The 14,121-nt window shown below is 42.9% G+C and overlaps 2 protein-coding genes, 2 long non-coding RNA genes and 1 other non-coding gene across 8 annotated transcripts; 2 read left to right on the forward strand and 3 right to left on the reverse strand.

Annotated features, from left to right (window-relative positions):
* Positions 1-586: 586 nt before the first annotated feature.
* LOC130535880 (CD59 glycoprotein-like) lies at positions 587-3,287 on the reverse strand. Its single transcript, XM_057051253.1, has 4 exons — positions 3,001-3,287; positions 2,371-2,494; positions 1,990-2,091; positions 587-943 (listed from the first exon to the last, which is right to left on the reverse strand). The coding sequence occupies exons 2-4, from the start codon at positions 2,423-2,425 to the stop codon at positions 744-746; spliced, it is 357 nt and encodes a 118-aa protein (XP_056907233.1). The 5' UTR covers positions 2,426-2,494; positions 3,001-3,287; the 3' UTR covers positions 587-743.
* Positions 3,221-5,106, forward strand: LOC130535882 (uncharacterized). 3 transcript variants are annotated; one of them, XR_008953232.1, is made up of 3 exons: positions 3,221-3,361; positions 3,583-3,744; positions 4,930-5,106. It is a non-coding gene; the product is annotated as an uncharacterized LOC130535882 (long non-coding RNA). The 3 variants fall into 3 exon arrangements; XR_008953230.1 differs by having other exon boundaries at positions 3,583-3,721; XR_008953231.1 differs by having other exon boundaries at positions 3,583-3,721; positions 4,957-5,106.
* Positions 4,343-10,752, reverse strand: prdm11 (PR domain containing 11). 2 transcript variants are annotated; one of them, XM_057051246.1, is made up of 7 exons: positions 10,617-10,752; positions 9,812-9,886; positions 9,461-9,720; positions 9,314-9,381; positions 9,012-9,199; positions 8,105-8,614; positions 4,343-7,868 (listed from the first exon to the last, which is right to left on the reverse strand). In XM_057051246.1, exons 2-7 carry the CDS (start codon positions 9,837-9,839, stop codon positions 5,740-5,742), a joined length of 3,183 nt encoding a protein of 1,060 aa, XP_056907226.1. In that variant the 5' UTR covers positions 9,840-9,886; positions 10,617-10,752; the 3' UTR covers positions 4,343-5,739. The 2 variants fall into 2 exon arrangements, with proteins under 2 accessions (XP_056907226.1, XP_056907227.1); XM_057051247.1 differs by lacking the exon at positions 10,617-10,752 and adding an exon at positions 10,455-10,589.
* Positions 10,753-11,504: 752 nt separating this feature from the next.
* Positions 11,505-12,285, forward strand: LOC130535883 (uncharacterized). Its single transcript, XR_008953233.1, has 2 exons — positions 11,505-11,634; positions 12,095-12,285. It is a non-coding gene; the product is annotated as an uncharacterized LOC130535883 (long non-coding RNA).
* A 1,706-nt stretch (positions 12,286-13,991) lies between these two features.
* Positions 13,992-14,063, reverse strand: trnam-cau (transfer RNA methionine (anticodon CAU)). The gene has a single exon. It is a non-coding gene; the product is annotated as a tRNA-Met (tRNA).
* Between the last annotated feature and the right edge of the window lie 58 nt (positions 14,064-14,121).

A 14,121-nucleotide genomic window follows, 5' to 3' on the forward strand; every position in this document is an offset into this window, starting at 1 on the left:
TGAACAGGTCTCACAGGGAGCCGCAGAGAAACAGTGAAAGTTCACATAAAATGGGCATTTTTATCAGGTCTTTGCATCTGAGTAACATTTGTTCATATGTTGCTATGCTAGTGATGCCATGAGCAGTTAACTGGAAACAACAGTTGGAGGTTTTTGTGACTCACAAAAGTGACTCACATGTGTTGTTTTTGTGGTGTTGTTATATTTTTTCATAAAGTTTGTGTATTTGTAACATTAGATTTTCTTTCTTGGTTTTAGATCTGGTAATGTGTCATTTTTGACATTTGTATCCAATAAAATATTTTGTATTTTCACTCTGAAGCTAAAGAATTTTCTATAATTAAATGACAATATTTGTCATTTTCAAATATAACCTAATTTGCTTGTTAAATTCTGTTCTTACAAGGCTTGATGCAGTTTCAGAGTCCTGAGTATATTTGAACATCAAAGAACTATCTAAAAACCATCTGTAAATATTGAAATAAAACCATTTCTGTTCTAAGAAGAACTAGTGAAATTATGGCTGAATGACTTGAGGGGTTCTATAAAATCTAAACTGGAAATAAAACAAAGGGAGAATTTAATGTTCAGTGACAAGCAAAACACCTTTTTTCTACTGTTTATTGTTTAAAGCACAAGTTAGTTTCAAATGATAAACACAAAGAGAAAAAGTCAAGTTTGTTGACAGAAGCTGTGAGTCTGAAAACAGAACAGTTGACTCAACGCCAATGCTTCGGTGCCGTTTAGCTCCAGCACCACCAAATGCTCAGCAGCAAGCTGGCCAGAGCCAGGGCAGGCGTCACCATGGTAACGCCACTGGCGGAGTTGCACAGGTTGCTGCTGCAGCATCGGTACTTGAATTTGGAGATGGACGGGAACATCTGGGCCAGGCGAGAGTTATCACAATCCGTGTACCTGATGCACTGACGGATGGTCTTTCCCCCTAGACAGACAGACAGACAGACAGACACACACACACACACACGCACACACACACACACACACACACACACACACTAAAGTTAAACACTGTTATATACAGTCTGTAAAAATAATGAAATATGCTTAAAGCTGCAATACAGAGGAGCTCTTGTGTCCCCTGCTGGATGAAATTCCCATCAACATGAGTAACTGAAAGTGAGTGAGTGAGTGAGTGTGTGAGTGTGTGAATGAGTATCTTAAGTTGGGCTGCCCCGTTTAACCGTCATACATGAAAATATGATATCACCGCAAAGTCTCTTCATTTACTTTAAATCAGTGCTTCTCAATTATTTTCTGTTACGCCCCCCCTAGGAAGAAGAAAACATTTTGTGCCCCCCCCCCCCGCCGTGACTATAATTAGTATGAATTTGTCTATGAAATTGTTATAAGTACACCTCTGCATAACATTGTATCCTTATTAACATTAAAGAAAACAAAAAAAGAAAGAAATATAGACCAAAGCGGGATGATTGTTGCCAATATTCGGCACGTTTTTGCTGAAAAAACTCAAGCGGCTGATCAGCGTGACTGGGGTGTAATGTCTTTAAGTGACGCCTTCATTTATTTGGCTTCATGCTGTCCGCTGCCAACATTTTTAGACACAGTAAACACACCGGTCTTTCCTCGTCTCCCACCGTAGTCACAGTGAAGCCAAGCGCTATATATGCTTCGTCATATTTCCTCGTCTTAGCTTTCGGGAGACTTTCGTTTGTCTCAATATCTCCGTCTCTCTCTGCCTTTCATTTCATCACTGTTAAGTATTTTTTCATGCCATCTCTTGATGGTTTGTTCACTGCACTTCCTATCCATTGCTCTGTGGTGTGTGCGCGCGGGATGTGCAATTACACTTTATTCTAGTACGTAAAAAAACCCAACATGTTCTCCGGGGTCACACGCGCCCCCCCTGGCATCGCACCCCACTATTTGAGAAGGGCTGCTTTAAATGCAAAACATTCATCAAACATCTGTTATCAGAAACGGTTCCACAAAAGTTTCAAACCAACTGACCTCCTTCGCTCAGAGAGATGCAGGAGTCCTCGTATGTGCACTCCTGCACGTTCTCACAGCGGCCGGTGTAATCCGAACATTTGTAACAGCGAAGTCCCAAACCTGCAGAAGAGTAAATACGAGGATAAAACATATTAAAAAAAAGAAATAAGGCAACATTTGTAAAACTATACACAACAAACACCAGGTTAAATGTGGAAGTAAAAAAGCCTTTTAATAAAGCTGCCAAATTCAGGGAGCATTTCAACACTGGGAGGATCACACTTCTGTAAACAAACACTGTTTTTCTTCTCCCAGAGAAATTAACTGGAAATACAGGAGATTGTCTTCTGATTAGCGTGTCGAGACCTAAATCTTAGAGAATGTCAACCGTCCACCCACCTGCACGGAAAACGGCCAAACACACGAGCAGGAACAGTCCGAGGCCGCTCTTCATATCGCCTCCCGTTGAACAGTCACAAACAGAATGGAGTTGGAGCGGCTGTGGCGTCCGATCTGTGCCACCCTGCGAGGGAGACAGCAGCTGAGTGATAGCAGCTCTTTGTGTCCTGACTCACAGAGCCTTTCTCTTCACCCTCTTCCTCCTCTTCCTGTCCAACAACCACTAGGCTGCTGCCTCACAGGGAATTTTATAGCAGCCACATCCCAGATTTTTCACCCTGAAACTCACCCAATTCTGCAGAAATTCTTTTTGATTAATTTTATTTATTTGCTTTGATTAAACCAGAGTTTATACCTGTTTTAAGAGTTTTGGGCATATTAAAACATATTTAAAGCATACCTAAAATTAGAATATATTTGATAACAGATAAGTAAAGTTTATTAAATATAAAATAAAAATAGATTGGGAAGATTGGGATTAGACTGCTCTAATGATGTAGATTAGCACTTAACAGTTATTATTGTTACTCAGCATTAAAGCTACTTTGACCATTGGTCCTTGAACCACTTTCATTCTATTGATCTTTAGACTTGTTGGATCTTATTTTTGGATAATAATAAGATGATTACCTCCAACCTTGAAGTGACACAAAATGAAGCGACACGTCAGAAATTGTCTGTTCCAAACTCGACGTTGGCAGAGCTGCTTTGGTCGCCGCTACCTGCTGGTGAACCGTTAGCATATAACGCTAAACAGATAATGCGAACACGACCGTGTTCCTGTCCACGCAAAAGCCTCGTTTGCACGACGACGTCGGCACCAGAAACCTCATCTAAGCTGTTATGTTTTAAGAACGTGCTATGTTTGTGCAAAATACCGACGCACATTCTCGCGGACTGAAAACGCCACAGCAAGGACTCCGAGCCAGTAGATGGCGATGTTCACAGTTGACTCAGTTTTTACCCAAAAATGTGACGCAGACAACCCACGGTTAGTAAACAAACTGCGCGATAAGATAAAATTATGTAAATCGTGTAGAATATAAGATAGAATGACTTAAATATTGTATTATGTAAGATTAAATGACTTAAACAGATTGTATACTGTAAGATAAAATGACATATATTGTATGGTGCAAGTAATGTATTAGAATGATGTAAATATTTAGTGTAGTGTAGAAAAACAAAAACATTATTGTTGTCTGGTTAAAGGAGCCCAGACTGACCTTTGGCGCTGATGTGGGAGACCCTGGCGTTGGTTTGGCATTTGTGTTTGGGTCTTCTGCAGAAGCCTCGATGGCACCGGCGGCTCCAATCCCCCATCACAACCTGAATCGTTACATCTGCTGTGGTACCACTGCACATTTATTAACGGTTAGCAGTTTAGCTGTATATTCTTTGTACCTCTGACTCCCATAATCAAATCATGTCAAAGTTAGTAGAAGAGTCAAACAGCCTAGATGTCTTCCAACAGGAGCAGATTCATTTGGATCACAGAGAGGTCAGATTCGGCTTCTGTCATAAGTGAACAAACATTCAATATTGTTCCAATTATTCACGTTATTATGGGTTGTCTGTGCCCTTCCTGGGCCTTGTTTTTTCTGGTGGACCCACTTCCTCTTTCTTTAGTCTTGAGGCCAAATGGCTGCAGGAAATCTCAGCAGGGAGGAAAATTTGCAGTTTCCTAGAAACCAAACATGTTGTCCAGCAGGTTTCCTCACCTCCTGCTTGAGGGCTAAATTGTTTCTGGGGTTATTTTTAAATCATGGGAAATCAGACACACAATCGGTGTTTTGGTTCAACAGGCTTAATTTCTGAATCCAGCAGGGGAAAAAAAGTCAGTTTAGAGAAGTCCAAGTGAAGCAGATCAAACCCTCCGCCTCCTGTACCTGCGATGTATAGACTTTATCCCTCCTTAACTAATTTAACATGCAGAGTATAAATACAGACAAAAGCAACTAAAAAAACTGAACATTTGTGACTGTTTAATCACATTGTTGTTGAAAAAACAACTTCAGCTGTGAGAACTAGCTTAGCATATAGGCTAGAGGCAGCAGGTAGGAGCTAGCCCGGCTACACCAACAACTCCAGAAATCACCTGCCAATTTGTTTTCAACCATCATGTTTCAATTAACTGAACAATAAAGCATAAGAGCAATAAAATACATTCTCTGTCAGAACCAACGAGTACAAAACAAGCAAAGCTTTAAAGGCAAAAATGAGGTTGTTTAGCCCTCAACATTTTGGACTTCAGCTTTAAATGAAATACAAGCATCTTAGGATGGATGAGAGATGCTTATAGCTGCAGCATGAATGCTGTCGTGAGGTTTTGACACATTTTCAGCCTGAGCTTTAGCAACAGTGGCATTAGTTTGTTAGCATGAGGAGAAAAAACATGATGTTTCTTTAGTACCGACCAAATATTTACAGCAGCAAACATTTAAACAAATGCATCAAAAACAGCAGCACAGCTTCACCTTTAGCATTTAAATCTTTATGGTACAACTTTCAAGAGAAAATATACTCTGAGCTAATGTACACTTTATACAATATAAACAGGAGGAGGCGTGTGTGCGTTTCCAACAGAAATATAAAGCCTCTGTGAATCGTGTGTGTTCCTGCCAGGCGCCACGCTGAACATCCACAGCAGCCAAGAAGCAGCTCAACAGTGCAGGCGGCAACTTTCACACTGACTGATTGTTCACCACAAATAAATGACTTTTATTCTGGCAACAAGTGATTTATTATTCTATTTACGCTGAGCAGAGCCAATCGGGAGCCTCTTTTTGGAGAGACTCGTTAGAAAAGCTGCCCTGGAAAAGAAAGAGTTCCATATATGTGAGGCAGAGGACAGACGGACAGAAGGCGCAGCTGCTAGATTCTCCTTGTCTGTCCCCTCCTTCTGCCTATTCGACTTTGTTTTGCATCTCAAGTTTTTGTATCTCCTCGTAGCTGTTAGCTTTTGTATTTGTTATATCTGTTGGGTTTTTTTGTCCTTTTTTCTGTGCAGTTTTGGTCTTTGTTGTGTTCTTTTCTCTCAGGTTTAGAAACTGATGCATTTCTGTATTTTTATTTCATGGTTTTGTTGTTTCCAAACTAATAATTCTTCCAGCTGCTCTGGTCGAGTTATGTGCAGAACATCTGAAACTGGAGATGGAACCACTGTTTCCATATTTGTGAGACTGTTTTTTTTTTTTTTTTTTACATGTTTAGACCTTCTGCTGTCAGTCATCTGACGTACTTTTATCTTGTGATGAGCTGATCTTCATGTCCTGATGCGTGAGACCGTGTTTAAGGTTGTAACTCCTGGTTGGGAGTAGCGTGCAGCCTCCTTGTTTTTTGCTGACAGCGATTTTCCTGGTCGACCAGCTAAATATCAGGATGCACCTCTGTGTTGAAATGATCGGTGGCGGACGTCCTGTTCATCACCTGTACAGACAAACTCCCTGACTTCTCCTCAAACCAGCTATCCAGCGCTCGTTTCCCGTCAAAGTTGGCGATGGGAGGTCCGTTCACCGCCACGGTCAGCTGATCATTGGTGTGCTCCAACGTTGGCCGGGAACGGTGGTTCTGACACACCTTCTGTAGAGCACCGCGCCCCTTATCGCAGCAGGCTGCAGAACTAGGCTGGACCCTGACAAACTGAATTATCTGGTTTAACAGAGGAAAACGCTGCCGGTACCTGCAGATGTGACCAACGATCTCTTTGAAACCGTTCATAGTGAAGTAGTCGGATTTCAGATCTTTCCATTCCACCAATAGGCTGCTTCGGGCCTCTGGCCTGGCCTGGGAGCCCTCCTGACCTCCAAAGGGAATGGACTCCAGGTGGTTAAAAATGATCTGTATTTCTTCCTCTCCGTAGTCTTTTAAGTCATCTGGGTTGTGGGGCCAGGACGACAAGTCCAAGATCCTGCAGGCATGTGTGAAGGAACGAGACTGCTGGTCCAGCCTTTGGGACAGGATGCTCTGGCTCCTGGTGCAGATCTTTTCACGAATGGACTGGAACTTAGACTCTGCGACGCGCAAGTTTTTCAGAGAAATTCCATTGAAACTTTCTCTGAAACTGTCCTCAAACTCCTGCAGGTACTCTCCAGGACAGTCCACCAACTGACCGATCTCCAGAATGGCCTCCTCAATCTTGGTTTGAACTTGTGACACCAGCAAGTAGTCTCGCTGGAAAGTGAGTGCGAGACGTGAAAGAACAGCTATGATATCCAGGAGGAAGTAGATGAGCTTTACAGACTGATAATCCATGAGGAACTGAAGAAGAGTGAGAGCAATGGCTGCAGCATCAGCCCTCTGAGTGTGGCTGCTGATCTCCTTCAAATGGGCAACTACCTCCAGGTAGTCTTTGATCAGCGCATTTAGGACATTTGGTTCTCCTATGATCCATCGAATGGCTCTAATGTCACCTAAGAACTCTGTCTCCTCTGACAATGTTGGGGCTGTAGAACGAAGATCGGCCATCATGCAAGGGAAATAACGATAAAAACTAAAGAGCTGCTTGAGATTGGTCTCTAGGTCCTCCAGGCATGAGAGATCCTTCCCACTGATGGCATCTAGCACCTCCAGATGGGGCCGATGGATCATGACAGGAAAGCAGAGGATCCAAGGAAATGTCTTTTGTACAGCGGAGTATAGGTTGGATCTCATTCCTGAGGAAATGTTGGTACCATCTATCCCAAAGCCCACCACGAGCAAGTCCTGAAAACGGAGGCCGAGGACACTTAAGGCACGATCCACAGCCTGGAGATAGCCATCCACACTGGTCACACTCAACCTCTGCAGGGACAAAAACTCAGTGCTTGGGGAGCCTTCATTGGTCAGGAACTGGATATAAACCGCTACCACATTAGAGAAAATGTCATTACTTTGGGCGTCCATGATGACACTGAGGAAGGGAGACAGACGCATCTTCTCAGCCAGATCTTCTCTCAAAGCCCGGGCAATGTGGTGAATGAGGATCTGGCAGTCTCCTTCATTCATGTACTGGTCCACCACTCTGAGGTCACACTTCTTCAGAAGCTCTGCCAGCGGCCGGAGATCAGAGTAGGGCCGTCCCTCCAGGGCCAAGTGGTATGCTGCATTCAACAGGATCATCATGTTCTTGCACATCTCCTCTGTCTTCTCTGGATGCATGCGGAGCTTGTACAGCTGCAGACACTTCTTGTGGAGGTTGCTCTGACTGTGAAGTTTGATGGTGTGGATCTTGAACTGCTTGGAGCCGATAATGAAAGCAGACGTTCGTGATGACTGCACAGTGTACTGGCGACACACGTGGCACCACATCTCGTTGAGGGTCGGTGAGTAGCGAAGGAACCAGAACTTCTTCAGCCATTCTTGTTTGAAACGTCGAATCCTCCTGCCACCACCAGAGGAAACCTTGGAAACATCTTCAGGAGAAATCACTAGATCAGCAGAGATGGATTCATCTGCTGAGTCCACATCCTGCTCATCTTCATCTAGAACTGCCTGAGTAGGAGTCAAAGGCTCCATCACTGCAAAGAGAAACATAAAATCCACTAAAATTTAGTATGTGAACTCGTGATGATGGTAGCATCTATGCCTACCATTAGGCATAGATGCTTTAAGCCCATAAACAAAAGTCTTAACACTTAATGAACATTGGAATCTTCAAGTATAAACATTAATATTTACAAAAGGTGCTGAGTACTTTCACCTCAAATATTCTGCCCCTGACTCAAAAACAGCTCTGGTTTTTCCAGGATCATACCTTGAACATCTTCAACGGGGCCTTGTTCGGGATGAGGAGCAACCAGCTGGTTTTTGGGTGGACCTCGTTCAGACCTGGATGGACCATCCCTCTGGTCTCCTTTGAGACGGGAGAGCTCTTCCTCCAACTCTAAGATCCTCCTCTTCAGTTTAACACAGTTGTGGCAAAAAGATGTGGAAGGTTCTTCACCTCTCTGGTTCTCTTCTTCTTTCTCCACTTTCAGACACGGAACACTAAAACCACCTTCTAAGGAGTCGATCCATGAACTGTGTGCTCCTGTTTCACACTCACTCGGTAGGGAAGACTGGGATTTACCCCAAGCTGAGCCTTCTAGAGAGGCCTCCAGGACATCCTTGAAGATCAAATCGATCTTCTTCTTCTTGGCAGGAGGCTGACCATTTGGCTCTTCACTGGGTTTACTGGGACTGTGTTTTCCCCGCACAGTTGAAGGTAGACTCGAAGATTTAAAATCCCTCTGCAAACTGGGCAGTGACTCTGACTTCTTTAAATCTGGAATCAAACCATTGATTTACTTATGTCAGGTAGCAGGAACCCACAGAAAAGATAGACCTTTGAGACCCCACTTCAACAACTAAATGGGATAAAACCCCCGAAATGGCTCAAATAAAAGAATTCTGCAGAGGGAAGCATCTCCTGTCAAACCAACTGAATGGGATTAAAAACTTGCTACTGCAGTGGATGCACGCTCACCTTCTGGCTGAATTCATCACTTTTATAGTTTCCATGGAAACAATTTCTGCAGCTGATTTCAAAACTATAGAAATCACAACGCTGACCTCTAAACACAGCAGTCATACATACACAAACATCAACAGGAGACCTCCCGCCACGTTTCCAGATTGGTTTCTGGTTGGTAAAACCCACTCAGCTGGTATATACAGCTCACCTGCCTCCAGGTTCTGGTCAATGCTCTCCTGAGAGATGGCGTGCAGTCGGTGGATGTAGTCTTCACTGTACCAGACCCTCAGTTTCTCTCCGGCCACCAGCGTGCGACACACCCTGAAGTAGATGTTTTTACAGTGCTGAAACGCTGTCAGGTTCCTGTCACTCTCCTCCGCCGAGGTCCGCACAAACCTGCCGAGCCCCAATGTTAGGTTTCCAGAGATGTGACATGGAATTAGGAAAAGACTGAAGTTAGCTCAACCGCTAACTTCACAATAGATCTCTGCTGCACAACAGCAGCGCTACCTCATCCAGTTGGCTTTGGTCTCATCGCCACCATCGATGCACCGATAAGTGTTGTCAAAGTCAAAAATCTGCAACAAACAAAACAGTAAGAACTGGAACTTTCTGTCCATATTGGTTCTTATCGGGCCTTTGACTGAGTAAACTTACTATCCAAGAAAAGAGGCCAGGTGATTTGTCTTTGGAGACCAGCTCTCCTTCGTATGGACCGAATACAGCCCCCTTGGGGATGTTAGCGTCCAGACAGCGTACATCCACTTCCTGTCCGTTACTGAAGACTTCCAGTCCTGAGGGGATTGTGAGCGCCGCCCTGTTGTTCAGCCCCAGGGCAGCAAACGTGTCAGGGACAAACCGCGGGGGCCCGTGGGTCGGACACTCCTTCTGAAAATAATCCTGGCACTCTTCACAGACTGACGCACAAACATTTGATGCTTTTATAATGTCTGATAGGTGATCAATAACAGTGAGGAGTAATCAATAATGTAGCTGATTCATACTCACACCAGAGGTCCGACGACTGCTCGCTCATGTTTGAACCATGTCGATAGATTCACAGCTTCTTTCACATTGCTGCACCTGCAGAAACAGAACCGGTCAATAACAAACTGGTTATCCAGGTGATGTCATCATATCAGTACCAATAACCTAAATTTCAACCCAAAGTGTGTTCTTATCCGGCAGAACACTACAAGAACCTTTAGATACCCGAAGGTACATTTTATGGTTCTCTTGATCAAACAAAGACTTAAGTTTGTTGATATTTATTAATGAAATAACAAGATATTCAAAACAGCCACTACTGATCTGAAATCCCATCACAGCAAACCTGAATTCAGGTCATAACTGTTTGTCGCCTCACGAATTACTTTAAATTAGTCCAGTGTGGGTAATTAGGAATGTCAGAATGATCCATCACAGCATTAACAGCTAAAACAAGTCTGAATTAATTTGATCCAATCAATAATTATAAATTCCACTCTCAGATGACTGATTAAAATAAGAAATTCTGATGAAAAGCGGTGAAAGGGGTTTTTCTGCAGACTGCGGCAGTCTTCTGTGCGCGCAGCTGCACTGTAGCTCTGCAGGAGTCTCTGCCAAAAACGCAACACTTTGCAAGCACTGAAAAACAAAAGTTGCCCCCAACTTTTACGTCCACGACGCTCAATAATCTGCAAAATTCGCGTATGATTGGGCGAAGCGGCATGCAGGAGTTGATCTGCGCCACGGTCTCTGCAGACATCCGGCGATCTGCCTACTGTGTTCGGGAGCCATGTTCGCTGGCCCCGGAGGCGACTGACGGGCTCACCTGGTGCAGCAGGCTACGGGGACACGGAGTTCCTGCCCCGGGAAAGACCGACTCTGGCCCGACACCGACCCCCCGCCAGCAGCCCGATGACGATAAGGTTCCAGTTAATTTAGAGAGACTCAGTCGCCTTCTCGAGCTTTGACCACCATTTTTATATCACAGGAAATGACATAGAAGCGGAAGAAATACAATTACGCAAAAATTAAAGTTAACAGATGGATTTTGAGGCCGTAGGCAAAAATAGTAATATACAATTTGCACAGAAATGAAATCTACTCAGTAAATCACAAAGAGGAGAGCAATATAAGAGAACCAGCATTCTAGTTTAATAGAAGAATACATTTTTAAAAATGTAATTATTATATTAATTAACATCTGCATATCTGGTGCAGGTGATGTTTTAGAAGGTCAGTTTTATATTAGTAGAGAATTTTGAGCCACCTGGGTTAGATCATGGAAAAGTTTCCCTTTTAGAGGAAAAGGTCATCTTAAATAAATCAGAGTTTCTTTAATTTAGTCAATTTTTGACTGAGAAACAATAAATAAGCATTTTCACATAGTCTTCAGGTAGTTATTGAGGACAAACTTGTTATATTTTATAGGTGACCTGTTCTACTCCATTCCTCTGCTCCTCCTTTCCTTTATACCGCAGAGGATATTTATTATAATTTGTATATTACTGCAAACACGACAGAGAAACTAAAATGACATACATCCTTTCCTTTGACAGTGTGACAGCATGAATTGCATTTAAGAATCTGATTGACTAAACTTCAGAAACCTCAAAAACAGCAGCTTTGCAGGTGTGTCTCAATGTTAGTGAAATAAATACAAAAAGGCAAGAAATTGACCCATATTCTGAAGGTAGCACATTGTCAACCTGTTTCCAGTAGTAATCTAAACTTAATCTATTTATGGATACATATTAAGAATCAGTGTCCAAATTATCACCACGGTTACCATCAGCAACTGTTTAAACAAGAACATAAATAACAACAAAAGCCTTTTGTGGCATCATGTGACTCCTGGAATACACAGCAAAAAGCCCTGTAAAATATACATATATAAAGTTGTTTCCACCCAGAAGTAAAAAAATGTTTTTTTCAGGTTTAACCTTAATTAACTGAACTTTGTAGCAACTGAAGAGAATTGTGTTTGCTTTTTTCTATATGTTTATGTTTTCTGTTACAGTTGGTTTAGAAGTTAGGGATAGTATAATCTTTAGCAAGAGCAAAAACGATAAACAGTCAGTTGACCCTCACTTGACATGATTGTTGTTTAGATGTAATCAGCAGGAGACAGTCAGACGGGAAGTGTTAAACCCCCATCGTAGGACAGCATAGTTTACTGGTGTTGATAAGATCCTCTGCAAGAAGACGGTGAACTTTGACCTGGCCATTTGGGAAACAATGGAGAACAAGAACTATGTCAGCAACCAATGGAACGGGAAGAAGACGACGAGGTCATCCAAGCAGAAGGACTGGATTGGACTAAATTAGCATCAATAATTTGCATATGTGTTTCTATAAAAGACTGGGTCAAGGGATAGGTTGTCAGACTTCATGCCCTGGCAATTGACTTTGTTATTGTAGGGTTATGAACTGGCCCGGAGCTCTGTAATATTTGTATCTTGAATTGGTTCTATTTGCTAAATACATTTTGAAATTGGTATTTCTCTTCTTGTAGTCTTCATTCAGAGAACACGCGGATTGGCAGTGACACACGAGAGGTATTGCGATCCAACAAAACCTTCAGTGCTGAATCACAGTTCTGGTGGAGCCCTTTTTCATATAAAGCACTAAATCATTTACTGTTCCGTTCTTAAAGGATGGAAGAGGCATCATGTCTTTGGGATCGGGGCAGACGCCAACAACATGTGGGGCTCCACACTCGTGATATGATAGTTGGTCAAACTGTGTCTCTTAATGGTTGAGAGACGAAATGCCCTGGATCCTCTGATTAAGAAGGTTTGCTGGTATTTAGCGTGGCGGCGGCACACGTGACACCACATACAATCCTGAGTCGCAGAATACCTAAGGAACCAGAACCTTTTCAGCCAGGATTTCTGAAATTAAGTAGATCTGGGTGAGTGTTTGTGAGCAGCTGCATAGCCGGCAAAGGTTCTGTTCTTACTGCCATCACAGCTGCGAAAAAGGCTCCATCCTTGAAAACAGAAGAAAACAAGAACTTCAGAGCAGGACACTATTTCTCCTCCAAACATCAGGGGACTGACCCCCAAATGGTCCAATTAGACTGTTTAACACTACTAAAACATGGTGATCCTTCCGTGTGAGTCACTAAACCAGAACCTGATAAGATAACCAGAGCAGAACAAAACATGGATGACACAGCACTCGAATAACAACAAACAAGGTATGTGACTGAACTAGTCGCAAAACTTCCACATTTGAGTTAATGTTAACTTAACAGTTTAGGAGATGGACAGAAAACAGAAAGAATTACCTTTCTTTTCTCTTAGTTGATGAAAACATTTATGAAGACGTTTTAAGAAGCTTACAATTGCCATCTAATGAGTAATGAGACCTCTCTCCAGCTCGGGGTAGAAGGCCTCTCTGGACCTGCAGAGTGGATTGTCTGTCACAATAGGAAATAAAACACTATCTCCAGGTGTTTTTCCTGCAGAATGACGTCCTCACCTCTGTGATGCTTCTCTCCAGCTGTGCATGTGGACACGGGACTCAGTGTCATGGCTTTTGTTCATGTTTGGTGTTGCTTTTGTCTGTTGTATGGTTTGACACCGACACTCAATGTCAGTTGACCTGTAACAAGACGGCACATTTTTCATTACAAATTGACCTGTTCACAGTGTTATCAGAATGGGACCCAGACCCAACAGAACATGGGGACCAAAAGGATAAAGTCTGCACCAGTTGATCACAGATGGACCTCATGCCACTAAACGTGCCCAAGTGAACGTAAAGAAGTTAAAACAATTACATAGGAGGTTAGAAGCCACGTTATCTATTCTAGAGCATCTCGGAGCAGAAGACCAGTGGTGAATGTTGAGACTCACCACAGGATCTCCTCCACAACTCCTGCAACTACAACGAACAAGCCATTTCTTTCGTTACGGTCATGAAACGTTTGGTGGAGTTTTTCTGAAGGCACGTCGCCCTGGTACAAGGGGAACAGAAACGATCCGGAAATCTCGAAACAAAAGACACGCTAACGAGCTCCAACTCGTTTCCCACAATGCACTGCGGTTCTCAATCTCAACTTCAGAGGTGGTTTGTTTACTTCGTTATTTTATGTCGGTTTGTTTTTTTCTTGTGCCTTATTGAAGAATAATTAGAGATACACATATTGGATGTAATTCCTTTAGGCAAAAGAAAATCTGCAAAATCAAAAATATGTTAGCAGAGGATGGTTTCGATCCATCGACCTCTGGGTTATGGGCCCAGCACGCTTCCGCTGCGCCACTCTGCTCGGCTGTTGGACGAAACATTTTTTTGTTTATAAAAAATACATATGATAACTAATTAGA

Source organism: Takifugu flavidus, chromosome 13, assembly GCF_003711565.1.
Source record: "Takifugu flavidus isolate HTHZ2018 chromosome 13, ASM371156v2, whole genome shotgun sequence".
Lineage (NCBI taxonomy): Eukaryota > Metazoa > Chordata > Actinopteri > Tetraodontiformes > Tetraodontidae > Takifugu > Takifugu flavidus.